This window comes from Oryx dammah, unplaced genomic scaffold, assembly GCF_014754425.2.
Source record: "Oryx dammah isolate SB20612 unplaced genomic scaffold, SCBI_Odam_1.1 HiC_scaffold_8, whole genome shotgun sequence".
NCBI classification, from domain to species: Eukaryota; Metazoa; Chordata; class Mammalia; order Artiodactyla; family Bovidae; genus Oryx; species Oryx dammah.
The window spans coordinates 41,265,985-41,286,394 of NW_024070192.1; the positions used below are offsets into that span (position 1 = coordinate 41,265,985).

General features: G+C 38.3%; 1 protein-coding gene across 1 annotated transcript in view; it reads right to left on the reverse strand.

Moving 5' to 3' along the window:
• Positions 1-5,170: 5,170 nt before the first annotated feature.
• TAOK1 (TAO kinase 1) overlaps positions 5,171-20,410 on the reverse strand; it is a 106,508-nt gene continuing 91,268 nt past the window's right edge. Inside the window, exons 19-20 of the mRNA XM_040243865.1 lie at positions 19,668-19,850; positions 5,171-14,485 (exon numbers count right to left, since the gene is read on the reverse strand). Of these exons, the coding sequence (XP_040099799.1) occupies positions 14,024-14,485; positions 19,668-19,850 (645 nt within the window). The 3' untranslated portion in view covers positions 5,171-14,023. The remainder of the gene's footprint in view (positions 14,486-19,667; positions 19,851-20,410) is intronic.

Below are 20,410 nucleotides of genomic sequence, written 5' to 3' on the forward strand. Positions count from 1 at the left end.
ATACGGTAGGACATCCATCCGTCCCCTTTCCACAAAAAAGGAAAGCTTTGCCCAGAAGTCTTAATTGGTCATCAAGAAAAGAAAGCACCTGTTTCTACAAGAGGCTCCATCCTGGCCTCACAAACAGGAAAGCAGTTTTAAGGAGGAGAGATGTTTACCACGTCCTAAGGCTTGGGATCGGAGAAGGCAATGGCACCCCACTCCAGTACTCTTGTCTGGAAAATCCCATGGATGGAGGAGCCTGGTAGGCTGCAGTCCATGGGATCTCGAAGAGTCGGACACGACTGAGTGACTCCACTTTCACTTTTCACTTTCATGCATTGGAGAAGGAAATGGCAACTCACTCCAGTGTTCTTGCCTGGAGAATCCCAGGGACAGGGGAGCCTGGTGGGCTGCTGTCTATGGGGTCGCACAGAGTCGGACACGACTGAAGCGACTTAGCAGCAGCAGCAAGGCTTGGTATGAGGAATTCCTAGGGCCATGGTTTTAGGTTTGGATAATCTTCACCCATTCTTGTTCTTCTAGATCAAATAAGAAGAAACTCTATAAACTAAGAATCTGAACTGGAAGGCAGACAACAGTCAATTGTCTAAGGCACATTATCCTGTCAGGAAAAGATTCCCCCCGTCCTTCCCCACTGCTTGTTCCTCTTCCTCCACGTTCCTCAGCTAACATTCTCTTACTATTTCTGAGCAGGAGAAATAATAAGGAAGTGAAGTGAAGTCGCTCAGGCGTGTCCGACTCTTTGCGACCCCATGGACTGTAGCCTACCAGGCTCCTCTGTCCATGGGATTTTCCAGGCAACAGTACTGGAGTGGATTGCCATTTCCTTCTCCAGGGGATCTTCTCGACCCAGGGATTGAACCTAGGTCTCCCGCATTGTAGACAAGACGCTTTACCGTCTGAGCCACCAGGGAAGTCCAAATAATAAGGAAGTGAACCCCAAAGAAGCCATTCTACTTCTGGCTAACCGCCTTGGTGTAAGGCTTGGTGGAGAACTACTGACATCTGGCCAGCCCTCTCCCCCAGCATCCGGTACAGTGGAGATTTCAGTTTATTAGGTCTTCCACTCCCATATGCAGGACCCTATGATAGTTCAGAACTCACTGTAAACCGAACACTTCAGTGGTTTTTTAATCACCCCCCACCTGCACCCGCAGGATTAAATGGGGGCTAAAGTCTGGATTGTTTCTCTAGGCCAGATACCTTGAGACTCTAGTCCTTTAAGAGCTTTTGGAGAAATCATGGTTCATCTTTAACAGGAAAGCAAGCTTGTGGGGTGGGTATAGAGGAAGACATTTATATCCTTTAAGTGATAAAAGTATGAACCTCACATCTGAGGTGTTTTTTTTTTGGTTAGATCCCTCTTTTCTGACACTACTACTAGCCTTTCCCTCTCCAGAGCCAAGCGTTCAGAACAGCCCAGTCCAGCTCCACTGATTGCCTTGGATCCACCGCCCTAACCCCTAGCTCTCCTCCATGCCCTTTGTGCCAGATGTACTCATAGCCATTCTCAAAAAACTACTCTCCCATCTTCTCATCACTGTTTGGTGACATCACTGCTTTTCAGCCCATTTTTGGCAAGAAAGTGTACTTCCTGTTCAGGCAGGTTTGGGTGACTCTGCCCTTCATCTAATGATAGAGGACTCACCCAAACTGGCTCCACTTTGGTTGTTAGCTAATTATATGAAACCAGATGGAAGAACCCCAGACACACATTCTGAGAGAGTGCAAGGCCCTTGGACAAACTGACAAGTTACAAACTTGGGGAGGCCAGAAAACAATGAAACAAACAAGACCCAAAGAAGTACCATGAGTTGGGAGTTTTCCAGGTAGCATGACTGGCAATCCACTCAGGTCTCATTCATTTGTTTGCCTCCCCTTTTGGTCTCTTCATTATTTATAAACACCTTCAAATGGTAAAGGGGGGAAAAAACACAACCCAATGATAATAAAGGAGACATTATCTCTGAAGTAGAAACTGAGCTGTCTCCATCCATTGGATCAGAATGTAGGAAGCCCACAAATGCTTCTCAAAGTTTCTTTGAGTTCTACTAAGTTTTCACCTTTGATATCAAAGACTGTGCTTAAGCTGTAACTTAATTCTCTTAAAGATTTAGTATTTTATGTATTTATACATGGGTTTCCAAGGTGGCTTGGCCAGAGATGACAATGTGAAAAAAACATAGCACCAGATCCTCCTTTTGAGAAGACATTGTCTCTGTTTTGTGTGAAGATATCCTTGCTAAAACTTGAGCGCTGTTATAAAAGAGATCTTAACACAGGAAGTGTCACTTCAGCTTTATATACAACCTCAAACCACACCAGGGCTGGAGAGTCTTCTGTACTCATCTTCCACCCAGACCACAGAACCCTTTGTCAGTCAGTCACACTTAGTAATGCCAAAGTTTCTTCCTTTAGAAATGAACTTTAAAGTTTCTCCATGCTTAAATAAACAGATATACTTGGCCACTTTGGCAGAACTTGCCAATGATACCAGTGATTCAGTGATACCAATGATTCTACAGCCAAGCCACAATGGATGGCATCAGAAACTGTTTTCACTATTTATCACATTTTACAGAGTTAAAGATTGAGAAGTTATACCCAGGGAGTGTCCGAGTGCCCAGAGATGGAATGAATGCCTTAGGAAGCAGGCATTCTACAGATCTAGGTCCCACAACTCTGGTAGAATATGCAACCTAGACAGCCACTTGGCACACATTGTGGAGGGGACCGGTGGTGAGAAATAGTGGAATTTCATTAAAACAATAAAAGATATTCACACTTTAAAAACAAGTATCTCTAGCTCCTCCAGCCTTCCTGTATAATAAGATAATATCCTATTCTAGTGTCTATCACTAGTGTGATTAAACAAAAAATTCTCTCCAACTTGTTTGCCTCTGAATAATAAATTACAGTCTCCCTGCAACAATGGAATGTCATTTTTAAATCTCCAGAAACAAACATGCTGTTTGTCTCAAATCCTCTATGTACTGAGCCACACTTACCTACCTGTGAGTTAACAGAGCCTCGCTGCACACTATTTGCTGGGTGTTGCTTCACTTCTATAGATCTAGGTTTGTGTCCCCTAACACTAACCACTGGCAGCTCTGTTTAATCAATAACCAGTCCTCCTGCTCTGGGCTAATAATTTCCCAGTAGGCTCAAAATTCCCTGATCATCAATGGTACCTACAGAGAGATATTTTCCAGGGGCAATTACTAATTTGTGTGTTGGACAGAGCACTGAAATAAGTTTCTGGAGATGTGGATTCTACTTTCTCCTTCATCAGTGACACATAGGACTTTTGGACAAGTTATGAGTTATTCCACATGAAAACACTGAGACAATGAAAAAGCCGTAATTTAGGTCTGTTAGGCTAAAATGAAATAATAAGAGCAGATGGATCCCGTTCTGCAAGTCCATTTAATTCCATAGAGTTCAAAGATCTCTGTAATGAGGTGACATCTGCTTTCAGATCAGAATCTTTTTTCCAATTCTTATAAGGCCAAGAAGTTCTAGTTATTAATTCTATTGCACAGTAGGGAAGGACCTGGAAGAGCAGCACATTTGAGGCTCACAGACTGGGTGCTGGGTTGCCCAGTTGAAAGAAAACTCTTTCCAGCCCCTTCCCAAGCACGTGCGCGTACACACACACACGCGCGCACATGCTGATAACCATGTTATCATTGGTTCATTTGTTCCAGCCAAAAAACCATCTGCTTTCTTCTTTTAAGTGGTGTCAGAAAGGATGTGCCTTTCAAGATCTCACAGTTAGTACTGACAGGGCTAAAGACCAGAACCCCAACCACTGCTCTTCATACCATACTTTGCCTTTTCCTAGTCAATCACTGGCTGAGAGGACAGTAAGTAATGCTCATCTTAAACTCCATAATGTAAAGGGTGTTAACAAAAGGAGAATTTGTTTTCAGAGCTGCTGCACAACTCTGTGACGGAGTCAACATGTATCTATGAATGGTGTCCCTAAAGTTGTTTATTGCAGTTTGCATAGCCTTAGCAACCCCCCTCCCCCCGCCCCAGGCGGCCTTGTCTCTCTGTTACCCATAAGAACAAGTATATGAAAATATAGTCACTAATTCCCTGGGACACATACAGGAAAACCCTGGTTTAGCAGTTTTTCATCACTCAGATGTAGATGACAGTGCTAGCTTATAACCCTGGGGCTGTGGAGCTAGCAGACCACTGTGCTGATTTTTTCTGTTCAAGTTTCTTTTATAGTCAGGATAGGCTTTAAACCCTTTGCATTAACTTAGAGCATCTTTGATGTGTTTGGTCAATAACAACATTTGAGTTGCTGACATGGTTAGAAGCACATGTTTTATGATACTCTCCTTTCACTGCAATTTGAACAGCCCAATTGTGGAGATATAAAAAAGAAATCTTGTTTTTTAAATCCCTTTTTATAGCTCAACCAAATTCAAGGTGGGATGCTGGAAATGCTAGAGATAGAACACCTGGAATCTAATCTTGGCTGTTTGACCCAGGCAAATTTAACCCTATGTAAATGCTAATTAACCTCAAAATAGCTCAATATCAACATTCTAGGAGGTTAAAAGCTATGTTGAAAAGTGCCACTTTTCTGATAGTCTTCTATTCAATAAAGTAGGTAATCTCAATAATGCTTTTTAAAATGACACTTAAAACTACTTTCTAATTAAAAAAACATAGAAGCCCCAGTCCATGAAACTCCATCCCTCCAAGCCTTCTGACCAAAAAATGTCATTTTAACAGGATGGATTAGATGATCTACCTCATTCAGGGCTAAAATGTGGTGATTTTAAAATCTGGGAAGATAAACCCAGATGAAATCACCTTCAGAAGCTTTCTTTGCACAAGGTCCAAGAACTACAGACAGCGGGGCGTCCATGCGTACAGGAGGAGCTGTAGTAATACAGACCACAACATACGTTTGTGTAAAACTTAAGAACATGCATCAAACCGTTAGAACCTAAACTAGAATCATATCTCACAGCCACAACTCAATAGGCTACTTCACTGCCTGGGCACACAGAATTAGACTAGAGCCAACATCAGGGTGCTCATTCTTAGCCGCATCTCACTCCAGTGATTATCCAATAAACAGTCACTGAACTGAAATATATTTTATGGAAATGCAATTACTTAAAAAAACTGAGCAGACACTCCATGTACTAAAATTACTTTATTACAGTTGATTTTTTTTTAAACATTTCCTTTGCTATGATACAAAGGATACTTACAAACAAAATATTACATATGACCTTGTTTTTGCTCTTATGTTCTGACAACTTGGTAACAGCTTTAAATGCACAATCTATACAATTAATACAGGTTATATATGAACTATAAGGTATGTTGAACCAGAAGAATACTGACAATATACTGTACAATAAGCCTTACCAGTTAGTGCTGCAAACCATTTCTACCAAAAGGAAAATGCACATCTGTACAATCACTTTTACCAGCTGGTGCTGACAGAGGGGGAGAGGCTTCTTCTCCACTGGAACCCTTGGGAAGCCTCCACTGTGGGCGTCTGTTTGGTCCAAAAATGAAGAGGACTGTGTAGACTTAAAATTAGTCATCGGGAAAGTGGCAGAACATCACTTTCAACATGATAATCTCTCACCAAAAAAAAATCACGTCCCGGCTTTAAAAAACCATGGTCCTTTGTCCACCATGAAAACCCGACAGGCTCAAGGGCTTTGGGAGATGAGAAGAGAAGATGAAGGCTGCCAAAAAAGAAGGCAATAAACCAAGCCAAAATCTAGGTTTTGCAAAATCTTTTTTTTTCCCCTTCACCAAAGGGAACTAGAAATGTACAAATTCATTGATGCATCTCAATGATAACATATCAGTTAGTTGATAACCCTCATTTTATCTGGACCCCTGACTTGTGGGAATAACTGAAAGAGATTGTGGATTATATACACCATTTTTAGAAAAGAACCTTTTGCTTAGTTAAAATATTCCATTTAGCCACCAAAGCTGGTCCTGTTCTATTACAGGTGTGCATTCATCTTTCAATGGTCTACTCAGAAATGATAAGGTTACAGCTTTTTTTCTTTTTTAAAATTTTTTTAAATAAAAAAGCAATTGACTGAAGCATTTTTCTTTTTTTCGGTAAATAGCAAAAATAAAAATAAAAACCAACCCTGGCATTTGCACAAATAATGCAAATGGAGCGATATGGCCTTTAAGGTAACGGGTTAGTAGAAAGGAAGAGAGAAGTGAAGAAAATTCAGAGAAAATGATGTATTGATTTTTCTTTTTAAAAATTTCTACAATACATGTGCAAAAAAATCATGCTGGTTGAGGAAAACAAAAGTAAATGAGTATATAAAACTAAAATCATAAATAATATGTTTGGATGACTGGTAAAAGCAGAAACCAACCTGGGTTACAAAAAGGATTATACATTCAAGATGCTCTTAAACCCAGTGGGATAACTTATGTTAAAACTGTGTTAATAGTTACGTTAAAAATCTCAAGTTTGTTTTTAAATCTTCACAATACAAGCAAAGCTGTTTTAAAATATACACTATACATATTTCTCATAGTCTCTCCAACCTCATTAATGCACAATAGGCTATCCTTTTCATATACTAAAACAAGGGGTTTCTGAAAGCTAAATTGTTCAGAGCAACCCATCCATTATTTAAATGTTTAAGTTTTAAATGGGTTAAAATCTTTAGCAGACTTACATAAATAGGATTTAGCAACACAAGTGTTAATTTAAAAAACTCTAAAGCATTTACAAATTATCAGGTTGGAATAGTCTGGGGAAGTTATGTGCACTATACTTCAAAATGTTATTTACATCAGACCATTGCTTTTGTAAAAATTTCCCTAAAGATAAACAAATTTGGAGAATTAACCCATTCTAACCTAGCAGGGGAGGATCATAAAAGGAGAGGTAAAACAATAACAAAATTATTTAATAGAAACCCCACATATCCCTCTCCACTTGGATTTTGCCCTATGAAACCACCTGCAATTTCTAATAGGCTCATATATCAAACTGTCAAGATAATGTGGTAAAATACCTTGTCAGATAAATTACTGGCCTTGAGTGGACTTAAAAGAAAAAAAATGTTTTTCCCACCTGTGCCTCCAGCTTGGATTATTTTAGACACATGTATGTAATTAATTGGAGGGGCACTCTAAACAGGCACAATTCCCATTTAATATAGAATAAAAGGATGACATATAAAATGCTTTTGAGAGAAGAGGTGGTGGTTTCTTTGATTATGAAATGCAAGAAAGCACATTTGGAATGGACACCAAAAAAGAGCTTTCTGGCAACACAACAGGGGCAGTCAATTATCTTGATAGGCTAAATACACTTGTCTATGACTAAACAGGGGTTAGAAGGCTTCCAATATTTCCCCCCAGGTTTGTTTGATATGTGCCAAACAGTCACATGGCCAGTTAGAATCTGCAAACATCAAGCAGTTCCATCCTTTTAAGTCACATAATTCATTCCATGACCATGTGTAATTATAGAAACAATAATGTTCACGCTGAGGCAATGTATTTGAGGGCTCAGAAAAAGCAAAATGTGCCACCAAGAGAAACCTGTTCCCATACAACTGGTCTTCATGCTTTCAAGTGGCTCTAATATACCTTTGATGCTAAGCCAAGCCATGCAAAAGCAAAGAGTATACACTTTTCATTAATATTGGTTCTCATTTCTAAACTCCACTGACCTCAGAGTTGCCATAGAAACATAACATGAGTAATGAAAGCATACAAGTGAAGGTTCATGGATTTTAAAAACTGCATTTCCCTCATCTATGTTTACCAGCTTTTAATACCTTAGGCTACAAGGCATATTAAGGGATAACGACAAAGGAACATATGTAGTTCTGGAAATAGGAAAAATGCTCCAGAAATGGGATCAATGTGCCAGTAATAAGCATAGTTCATTTGAAAATTCAGCGAGAGCCCAATTAACAGTTCCAAGCCATAATGTTATCACCTGCGTAATTTACACAAACATTAAAACTCTTGCACTTTATAGACAAAACACACTTCTGTAAACATGGCCACTGGGGGAGGGAGGCTCCCTACCTCATTCATGACTGAGGACATGTAATCATTATATTAAATAAAATGACTCTGCTTCAAACAATTTTAAACCTGACCAATGATTAAACTTAACTTCCCCCTGTTTAACAACATTGAAGCATTAATTCTAAAAATGTCACCTAGGATGGTTTCAGGGTTAGATGCTAGGACCACAACTGGCAATGACAGCAACTCCTTCTCTAGCTGGCACAGACTTCTAAACTTTAGTACAAAACAACAACAAAAATACAGAAACTAGGTCAATTTGTTAGCTACATATTTACAGATAATTACACGATTTCTTCACTCACGATTGCTAAAAACTATGAGTGAAAAGGAAACTGTGCAGGTTGAATTACCCGTACTTTGGGGGGAATTCTGGGGTATCAAGATACCCTTTTCATTCATTCACAAGTCTCATCTCTCCACTTTTTCATGGCAAACTACCTACAGATGTCTAGATTAATATATCCAATGGGCATCCTGTTTCAGAGAGGATTAACCTTTTTCTGTGTTTAAAAAAGAATCTCTTGTATATTTAAAAATAAAACAAACCCAACACAATCAAACGGATACACACACACACACATACATGCACACATCCTCTGAAATTTCAAAAAGTTCTGATTGTTGGGTAATAGTTATCAGTGATGGTGACATAGTAAATGGCTCCCCAGTTTTTATTCTCTGCCTTTATTTTCTTTAAAGGATATCTATTTTGGGGTGGGTGAGAGGGAAGTGCAAGTTTAAGAAACCCACAACAGGCAGATAAGGTGCATACTAATTTATGCATTTATGATTTTGAGGACTACTATTAGGCTAAATGGATTCTCTTCCCTTGCATGAGTGAAATTTTGGAAATCTGAATATAAGTGAGGAAGAAATTAGTCAACTGACTTTAAAAGGGGCTACCAGAATTCAGTAGAAAATATAAACACACAACAAAGGAAGAGTTCTCAGCTTCACTTTCTTTTTCTAGACAGTGTTTAATAAAACTTCTTTACAAATTAAGTCATTTCCAATGTAGACTTATTGTAGTGATTTAATAAAAGTGCAGACAACATAACCAGACACACAGCAAAATAGACTTCAATCAGTAGTCCTTGCATACAAGAGGCAAGTCTGCTAAGTGTACAGCATACTCTTCATCCTTTAAGGAATCTGAGGATGGAAAATTTCCAGTTCTTAACAACTAAGAGTAAGTGAGGGCCTTTTCAAAGGTAATGCTACAACCTGGTTGGGGGCACCATCATGACAGATGAGGGAAAACAGAGAATCAGTTTCTCTTTAACAATAATGATCTGTATTTTGGTAAGCAACTCCAAGATGACAGCCCAAGTTTTAGATCTGTTCCTTACAGAAGTTTTTTTTTTTTTAAGACATAAGAGCCTCCTCTTTCATCATTATAGGAGATTCACACTTAAACACCTTAAATATATTATTTTCTGACTTGAATACACACTAGACACTTCACATTGTGAGCATGGAACAAAATGCACGGCCATATAAACTTCCTAGGAAAGGGTTGCAGTGTGGGGCCGAATCTGCGCTTAAAAAGATTTGCCTCTGAAGGGGTAGACAGTACATGAAGAACTATTAGCAAGCAAGAAGAGGCAGCTGAAAGGAGAAAGCCCCTCGCCAATACCAAATCCTTCTCTCCCAGTGGCCATTTCCTGTTGATTTTATTGTTTAGGAGAACCTTAGATGCTTTAGCAGTAATTTCTTTCTTGGATGTTTTGGTCCTTAGCAAAGTTTATAATTATTATCATCATTATTAATGGAACAGAAAGGGTAAAAGGATCAATGGCACCACTACTAAGAAATATGTACGGAGTGCACATGAAGATTACGTGATTTACTGGTTCTCTTTATCTCTGCAGAGGAATCACCACCAGTGTTTTTTAGTTTCCATGGTTCATTTCTCTCTGCATCACTATCTTTCACTGTATCACGACACAAACTCACAGGAACACTAACTGGTTCCTTCCCCACCACTACTTTACTGCATTGCAACTCATGGTTCCACAATTTACTTAACTGTCTTTCCACCCACTCAAGTGCTAAGAAAGGATCAAAAAAGAAAAGACTGCATCTAATGACCACCTTCTCATAAATATCAACCCAGAGTATTCAATTGTTAAGAAACACATGCATTCTTGCCTTAACTGAGGACTGAAATAACGAAACAAAATAACAGAACCTTAAGTGCCCTGATGGAAATGTACAGTATGAGTTATATCCATCTATCTATACACACATATAGACACTCATATGTATATACAATATATACATACAAATGATAATAGCTATACCAAAAATGTGCATATTTAACACAGTTTTTAAAAGCCAGTAGATTATGGTATAATACAATTTATTTCCACTAGTGAATGGCACAAATGGAGAAATGCAAAGGAGGTGTTTCAAGTACAACAGAGTCATTTTTCACAGGTGAAAATAAACAGTATTATTCCAGTGTCCAACACAATGTATTCTATAAAAGTTTAAAATGCCAGACATAAAGAAGTAGAAACTTACTAAAGTCTGCCTTATGGTTTGAAAAAGATACTCAAAAGTGTTTTTGATTTTTGAAAAGGGGGAGAGGAAAAATAGGTGGGAGTGGGAGAGAGTCAAGGACAGTTTCTTTAGTGTGCTAAATGGTGTTTATTTGATGTCTAGGCAGCTGAAAATCATAATGACTATGCTAAAAAGTTCAATTTACCAATAAACCCTTGGCCTAGAGTACCAAGCATCTCATATCCGTGGGTGTGGCTTCAATTCCAGGACTGTTCATCTCTAGGCACAGAAATGACTTAGAAAAGAATGGCAGCTCTGAATAAAATATAAACATATTTCCCAGCTAATGTTATCTATATAATGAAAATACTTTCAGATACTTTAATTTGGGGTTAGAGCTGACTTTAATAAGGGGAAAAATAAGTGCAAAAGGAAGGGAACCCCATTAGGAACAATATATCAAGGTATGAGGTTTTGCATTTTTCAAATGCTAACTTAAAAAGGGGGGAGAGAGTGAACATAAGAAACTTATACTGCCAAGCTCTGGATGCCAGACATAGCATATATGACTTTCTGATATGCGTGGACAAATTTCCCATACTTTTTATTTTCTCAAACACGTTTATATATAGTGAACACCAACACTGGGGAGGAGGTAGTAGTACTCTGATCAAATGTTGACGTCTGTACACTGATTCAGAAAGTGCCTGCTTCTTTCTTTAGGATCTCTCAAAACCTTTCAAATTTTCTTGCTACAAGCTTTACTTTACTCTGATGATTCCTACTACGTATGATATTCTTCAGAAGTTAGATCTTACAAACACACACAATTAATTTGAACCATTTTTGCAAACTATATATACTTTAATTAAAATTAACTTAATGGAATAATCCAGGTATAGTCATGACCTACATGTAAAACTGGTTGCCACACAAATCAGATACAAAGACCTATTGGATAGACATCTGGAGTCAGTATTCAATCACAATTTTACAAGTACATACGGTCTGCATGAATTCAATAACTCAGTTTGACTAATTCAAGTCCACAAGTGGACTTTAACATGTAAGAGTTTTATATGTAAAATTGATCTGCACTTCTATTCCACCCCTCCAGTAGAACAGAGGGGCCAGATCTAGTAAGAATTTTTTATAAAAGGTATCAAATTCATTATATTTTCATACATTTTATTAATTCTAAAGCTCTCTCCTATCATTTTCCTCCAAATAGGTAGATACCTCAGTTTGCTTGAAATACTGTATACAACATGAATGCAAAAAGACAGAAAATTAAAAGCCCCTTTCATTAGACAGACAAGCAAGTACATGTCATGTTCACCTAAAAACTGGTGATTTCAAGCCTGGCCAAGAGGACAATGTACCAGAGTGCTACGTGAAACACTGCCTAAAATTGTGTGTGAGTTCTACTGTGATCTTGGTTTTTAAAAGATTTATATTAATTTTTCTTCCAGTTACCTTTAAATGAATGCCAGAAATTCCTAAAGGGGAGGATTCATGGAGATTAGACTGATATACCTGGGGAAGACTTAAATTTGGTTGAGAAAACCAAGATTTCAACAAACAGATTACTAGTTGGTCATTAGCCTGGATAGGTAAAGAGTATCATTGAGAGGGCCTTAGAAAATTCTACCTGGGAGTCCTCTGACTACATGAAAAGCAGGATCCAGAGTTAGCAGCAAGGGTTCTTTAAGACAAGGGAGGGGGCAAAACAGTAACTTGTAAGAAACTCTGATCTATCACTGAAAAGAACATTTTTTTTTTCCTTCAAGTCATACTCACAGCTTCCTACCCACCTTCAACTCAATTTCCACACTAGCAGTGGAATACCAAGTAACATCTAACTTTCAGCATTGGGTTGATCCTTCATTGCAAAACAAAATAAAACAAAACGTGCCCCTCTGTGGGAAAAAATAAAAAAGTTAGCGTTTGTCAAGAGATTCCCTGACCACTATAACTTACTTTACTTTTTTTTTTTCTAATTTGCCAAACTAGCTAGTTCCTTTTCAGTAGTACTTTAGCACTGAGGCTAGAGACTTCTGGGAGTGGTGTTTCCTGTTGTGTGATGTTAACATGATGCCGAATGGTCACTAAGTCTCAAGGAACTAGAAGTTTGTAAAGTATTGCAGCAACAAAAACAGCAATTAAAAAAAAAAAAAAAAAAGAGGACCTGCACATGCAGCAAAATCTACAGTGGTGATGAGGATTAGTCAGCAGCTGGCAAAGTCATTGGCTCAGTGACTCCTGGTTCACTATGGCAACTAAACATTTAAATAATTGGCTATTCTACTTGTAAACAGGAAATCCCATAAGCCAAAAGGGGGTAATCAAATTATGTCTATGTAGTGTGGTGAAAATTCCAATAGATGGCAGTTTACAAATATGGCATCATTCAAATACCTCTGGCATTTAATTTGTATTGGCTATATATCATTGTTTTTGTACAAAGCAAAAGTACTGTTTGGGGTCTTGGAAGCTATAGAGCTTAGCTAGGATGAGATATCACAGTATAAGCAACGAAACGTCAGGATACAGAGGCTTCATCTCCTCACTCTTGCTGCTGAACATACCCACCATATGAACTTTCAGGGGCCTCTCTCACCCTTCTTGTCTTCCCCTTTAAAGGCTCACGGGTTCGTTGATACAATTCCCACACCACTTGTGATCTCCTTAAGCACCTCCATCTCACCATGCCACAAAGAAGGCACAATTGAATGCACCAAAAAAAAAAAAAAAAAAATTCACTGACAAATCTATGCAGCATTCAGAAAAAGAACTAAATTGTTTCCTACTCTCTGAAAAAGTCAATGCAACCATTTAGTGTTCATGGATTTCCATGTTCTTTTTCACTCCAAATGAGGCTGAGAAGTCAGACCAATTTAATAAAGAAAATACGTTGGTAAGGGGATACAGATGTGTTTCAGTAAGAACTTGTTTCAGCATATGTTGCCTGCTGTGAGTGGCTTATAAGAATCTGGGATATGTAGAAAGGCTTTAGATCTTTTCACATCCTTCTTAGGATATATCATTGCCCCAAAGTGATGACTCAAGATACACTGCTGCATTCTATTTTTGCAGTTTTCAAAAATACCCCCTATCTACCCAATTTCTTATAACCACAGGCTTGATACATATATATGTGTGTGTATGTATTTGTATACACACCTACATGACAATTCCCCTTTTCAAAACTTCTTCAAAAGTTAAAAAAAAAAAAAAAAAAAAAAACCTGGCAGCCAAATACTATGACATCCCAATTAGTAAACACAAAACAGAATGCTTTACAAAAATGAGTAAGATATACCATACGAACTCAGCTTCCACACTGTAGTACCCAAGTGAGGAGGCTGCTGTGACGATGTCTGTAGGCAGTTTCTTTTGGCAGACAGCTCCAGCGGAATCGCCACTCTCAATTATTAAGTTATGTATAAGACATGTGTGACCCATTGGATATTTGAGAAGTGACACTCGTGCTTCTGCTCATGCCCTGCTCCGTCCGTCCCCCAGAAGCTGTCCGCCTTAGAGCCTGAGGGCTATTGCGGACTCCCATACTGCTACCTCGGGGTACCCCTTGCATTGGCCCCGAGGGGTGACCCCACGGCTGGGGTCCACCTTGCATTGGATGGCCCCAAGCTTGTGGTGGGCCACCCATGGGATGACCCCAGTGAGGTCCTGGACCCCCGGTAGGATTGTGAGACCAACCGGAAGCTCCCGGGTAGCTGTGGCTGAATGCCTCAGGGGAGAGATTAGAAAGGACCATGTTACTAAAACCTAGCCTCATGCTTTCAGAGTCAAAAGCTTCCATTTCTCTGGCTTGACGTTCCAGCAGGCTTCGTATTCGTTCTGTGCGTTCATTTTGCAAAGCCAACATTTCTTCTTCAATCTGTTGGGGGTTAGGGGGAAGCAAAAAGAAAGGTGATTTATTTTTTTAAATCTATAAACTAATAAGGAAGTCATAATTAGTCAGCTTTGAAGTGAATCATAAAAAAGTTCACAATGGCTATTTTGTGGATGTATATTTAAAAACCAAAGAGATGTACTATAGAAATTATATACAATTTATATTTTTAAGATGTGTAAAACCAAGTTCTTAAAAACAAAGGCAATAACCTCTATTGAAATAATAAATCAAGGCAATTATCATCAATGGCTACTAAATCATTAGGTAAAACACTGAATCATTAGGTAAAACACTGAAGACACCTGGGACTCTCCTTGGTCAATCTTGTAAATAACAATACCTTAGCCATCTCTGTCTCTAGGTTGTCAACTGGATGACTTTTGAGTGAGTGAGTGACAGCCACTCAGTCGTGTCCAACTCTTTGTGACCCCATGGACTATAGAGCCTGACAAGCTCCTTTGTCCATGGAATTCTCATGCAAGAATACTGGAGTGGGTTGCCATTTCCTTCTCCAGGGGATCTTCCCAACCCAGGGATCAAACATAGGTCTCCTGCACTGATGGCAGATTCTTTACCATCTGAGCCACCAGGAAAGCCTAAAACACTGAATAAAAAATGAAAATGGGTGAAGGGAAACTAGCTTTATCAGACACACCAAAATGTCACTCTATTAAATGTGGTATTGATGTAGGGACAAATTATTAGTGAAATATAAATAAAGATCTCAGTTTGTAGGATTTTAAAGTAAGAGCATTTATTAATTCAGTGGGGAAAAGATAAATTTTTAACAAATAACAGAGGCACAATGGCCAACTATCTGGAAGGAAATAAAAATGGAACTCCATCTTACACTATATTCCAGATACACCAAAGCCTTAAGTAAAAAGCAAACAAACACAAACCATGAAGTTTTCATTAAAAAGTTAGGAGACTCTATATACCTAGAAATTAGTGGTTCGGTAGCCATCATAATCATTTCTGGAAAACTGGAAGGTATTACAAATAAGTAGTTGACTGTACATACATTTTTTTTAATGTAAAATAATTCATAATAAACTCAATAGGCAATGAAAAAAGTTCATGGAGAACTTTTTTATGAATGATCAAATTGATAATTGCCTAAATCCACTGACCAATATTAATATCACTTAAAAGGGGGACAGCTAGACATCATATATCTCCTGATGTAATGTAAAAGGAAGTAGATAGTAACTCTCATGAAAATTCCTTGCAAAAAATTTTTTAAAAGAGAAGATAATTTAATCATATTTCTGGATCTAATTACCAGCTGATGGGAAATATGAAGTAAAAGAGAGAAGGATATATTTTTAAAGACACTAGAGGACACTATAAGCCCAAACCAGAATTCCTATGGAGCAAATGATCCAATTCAAATGGGAAAAAAAAAACATGGGGGAAAGAGGGTCCTATTATAGACTCATTGACTTAAAAGATAATTAACCAAAAGCAGTATCTGGACCTTGTTTGGACCCTAATCCAAATAAGGAATTTAACATGTATAGTTATTTCGCTATTTTGCTGAAATTTTAATGTAAATGAAATGAGAAAAGTCGTAAAAGGGCTTCATGTGAGCCAAATGAGGTTTACTTGTTATACTCTGTTAGTGGTGGTGGCTTAGTCGCTAAGTTGTGTCCGACTCTTATGACCCCATGGACTGTAGCCCACCAGGCTCCTCTGTCCATGGGATTCTCCAGGCAAGAATACTGGAGTGGGTTGCCATTTCCTTCTCCAGGGGATCTTCCCAGCCCAGGAATCGAACCCAGGTCTCCTGCATTGCAGGCAGATTCTTTACCAGTTGAGCTATGAGGGAAGCCCTAATCCTAACCCTACTCTGTTAGTGCCAAACCTAAGGAACAATTCTTGATTCTTTGGAGAGTAAAGTAATCTTCAAAGATAATTACCCAGCATGAAACAACTAATATTCACTCTGGTTCCACCTCTATTTTCAGATGACTGTTTCTTATCTGAATAGCCAGTAAGTAAAAATGCAGAAAATATAGTTAAGATTTTTCGGTTTTTGTACAGAGGGTACCTTGCCTTGGTAGCTGCCAATTGATTCCAAACTGCTTTACTGTCATGCACTTCAGTTGAAATGTAAATATTAGTCCTAAAAATCAAGGAGCAACTCAAAATAGATTTATAGATTTATCACTCTACTGTTCCTTTATTATTTATAATACTAATCGAATGTATTTTCTCTTATGAAATTAATATAAGCCATATTAAAAAAGTAAAATAGAGGGAATTCTTTGGCTTCAGTGGTTAGGACTCTGCACATCCACTGCAGGGGGCACAGGTTTGATTCCTGGTTCAGGGAACTAAGATCCCACATGCTGCACGGTATGCCCTTCTCCCCCGACAAAAAAAGTAAAAAAAGAAAAAAAAAATTCTACCATATTAATATAGCCACTACTAGCATTACTTCAATTCACTTTTATTCAATACATCATAAGCATTTTTCTATATTAATACTATCTTCATAGCCATCATTTAAGATTTTATTAAGTGGTTTGGCTATAATTAATTATAGCTCTGTTTTAGATGGTTATGTATTTTAAAACATTATGAATTATGCTATAATTACCATATTTATGCATCTTACTTTTCCTATAGTTGGATTTCTTTTCCTTAGAATAAATTTTCAAAGTCTTAAATATGTAACATTTCCAAAGCTCAATATATACTTCCAAGTTGCTTTGCAAAATGCATTAACTATGTATGAGAGTACCACTGCACCTTGATCAATGCATATCAGTTTTATGCACACATTTTACTGGGTTCTGTAGAACATGTCCACTTAGTTCATATATTGAAATAAGACTGTGTAAGATACTAATTAGCACTAACTCTGAACCACTAGGTGGAGCTAAAAATACAAATACATAGCCCTACTCCAGTACTTTAAATCATATCTAAATTACTTATAATACCCTATACAATGTAAATACTATGTAAATAGTTGCTGGGGCTTGCAGCAAACTGCAGTTTTGCTTTCTGGAACTTTTGGGAACTTTCTGGAATTTTCTTTCCCCCGAATACTTTTATCATAATCTGTCAGTTGAATCCATGAATGCAGAACCCATTGGTGTGGGGGAGCTGACTGGAAATAGTGCCAATATTTCTCTTACAACACCATGGGAGTTTCCTTTTTTAAATAAATCATTTATTTATTATTTTAGGCTGCACTGGGTCTTCATTGCTGGGCTTCATTGCGTGGGCTTTCTCTAGCTGCAGCAAGTAGGGGCTGCAATCCAGTAGTTGTGTGCGGGCTTCTCACTGTGTTGGCTTCTACTGTTGCAGAGCACTGGCTCTAAGTGTGTGGGCTTCAGCAGTTGTAGCACTCAGGCTTCAGTGGCCTCGCAGCATATGGTGTGTTCTCGGACCAGGGGATAAACCCATGTTCCCTGCGTTGGCAGGCGCATTCTTGACCACTACTGCTGCTGCTGCTGTTAAGTCGCTTCCGTCGTGTCCAACTCTATGTGACCCCATAGACGGCAGCCCACCAGGCTCTGCTGTCCCTGGGATTCTCCAGGCAAGAACACTGGAGTGGGTTGCCATTTCCTTTTCCAGTGCAGGAAAGTGAAAAGTGAAAGTGAAGTCGCTCAGTCTTGACCGCTGTACCATCACAAAAGTCCAATGATAATTTCTTGAAGCATAACAGACAGTATTTCAGACTGAATTTTAATAAGCAAGTTCGAATCAGATTTATGAAACCTGTATGTGGGACAAACTACACTTTTCTCAAAATTTATATGCATTTCTATCTTTCCCATTATGAATGGGAAACATAAGTGAGATAATTTTTAGAGGCAAGTACCCCTAGGAGAAGCCACTGATAAGAACTGTGACAGAAAGGAATATTTTATTTAGGTATTCTATTAGTAATATCCTATTTATATTTCAAGAATATATTTTTAATTTAGTAAGGCATTCTATTTTTATCAGAAGAACTACTGGAAGTAGAGGAAAATCTATGGACCAATGGTCTAGAAACCATGACAACTTTTAATAAATTCGGCAAGTACTAACATACAAAGGATCATTGGACCTAAGACTAATCACCTGCTGGGAACTTATGGCTCAGGAATTCTGAACATAGCTCTGAATCCTGGGTACAACTGGTATTCAATTATTTCTCATGACAAAACTTTCCTTTATCTTTCAAAATTTTTAAATCTCTGTCCGTTAGCTTTTCCCACAAATATGCACACACACACAAAACACAGCTATAATACCTTAAAGAATGGAAATTAATTTGGGGCTTCTAGTTCTATTCTCTAATATATCTGATAAAGAATAAGTTAAAAGAGAGAAAAGAGGGGGAAAAAAAAGATACATCTAGAAGTAACATTTTCAGCTTGTGCAGAACAAGTTTTACCTTCTGTGCCCTAGTACTCTTCCACCAGTCTGTATAGTTCTAGGCCCAGGATATAAGAGTAAAGTACATACTCCAAATCCTGTGCCTCTGCCTCTCTCAGGCAACTACTAAAGTTCTTTTTCTTCTAAGAAAAGAAGCTTTTTATCTAAGTTTTTCACCAACCTCTTTAGGTAGAGCTAGGTACACAAAAAAAGTGAGGAACACAGAGCCAGAGGTACTCACTCACAATTCAACTGTCTTCACATAACTCCATATCCGCCCTCTGGCATTAACTCGGAGAAGGCAATGGCACCCCACTCCAGTACTCTTGCCTGGAAAATCCCATGGACGGAGGAGTCTGACAGGCTGTAGTCCATGGGACAGCTAAGAGTCAGACACGACTGAGCGACTTCACTTTCACTTTTCACTTTCATGCATTGGAGAAGGAAATGGCAACCCACTCCAGTGTTCTTGCCTGGAGAATCTCAGGGACGGGGGAGCCTGGTGGGCTGCTGTCTATGGGGTTGCACAGAGTCAGACATGACTGAAGTGACTTAGCAGCAGCAGCAGTATTAACTACTTAATTATATTTCCCTGATGTTTAGAATTCATTAAGGTTCATTACTGAATCAATAATTTTAAAGAAAAACACTACAAAATTAGAATTAAGGAAATATGGTATGGTAAAAACAACCAAATGCCACCTCTCTCAATATGAAAATATATTTATAAAACTCTTCTGAAGAAAGCAAATGTTAGCAAATAACTTCCTTCTATCATCTATACCTTTTGTTCTAAGAGTGCCCTGCGGAGGGAGACCCTCTGTTCAAGCTCCCGAAGCTCTCGATCATGCTGTGCCTCCGCTTGCATCTTGATTTTGCTCTGATATGCATTTAACAGCTCCAGTTCCTGCTGCAGCTGCATCTTCAAAACCTGGCACTCTGCTTCCTGTGCTTCATCCAAACGCAGCTGAAAGAGAGGGAAAAAAACAGATATATCCTACTGTGAATGATTTATTCAAGACCTATGGAAAGAAGGTGTGAGAAAAGGCAGACTACTCTTTTATAGGATACACAATTGTTCTCTCTTGTATCTTGGAGTAAACATCTCTGAAAAAGGAAGGCACAGTAACCAATGATGATAACAAGAAGATAAAAGCTATCATATGCTATTTGGAGGATGTCTGAATAACTATACTTTTCTTAAGAAAAATCTAGAATCTGATTAAGTGATATAAGATCCTGAATCTATTCTCCACAATGAAAATAATTATAGAACAGGGACCAGCGAACTAACTATAGCTCCAGACCAAGTCTGGACAGTTGCCTGTTCTAATTAATTAATTTTATAGTCTGCTAATTAATGATTTTTTATTTTATATGGCTATAAGTACTCACATAATATCCTCAATTTTGTATCTTGTCCCACAAAATCTACAATATTTACTGGCCCTTTAAGAAAAAGTTCATAAAACTTATATAGAAAATACTTTGTATTCGTCTCCATTAAAATGTGACCATTTAGATTTC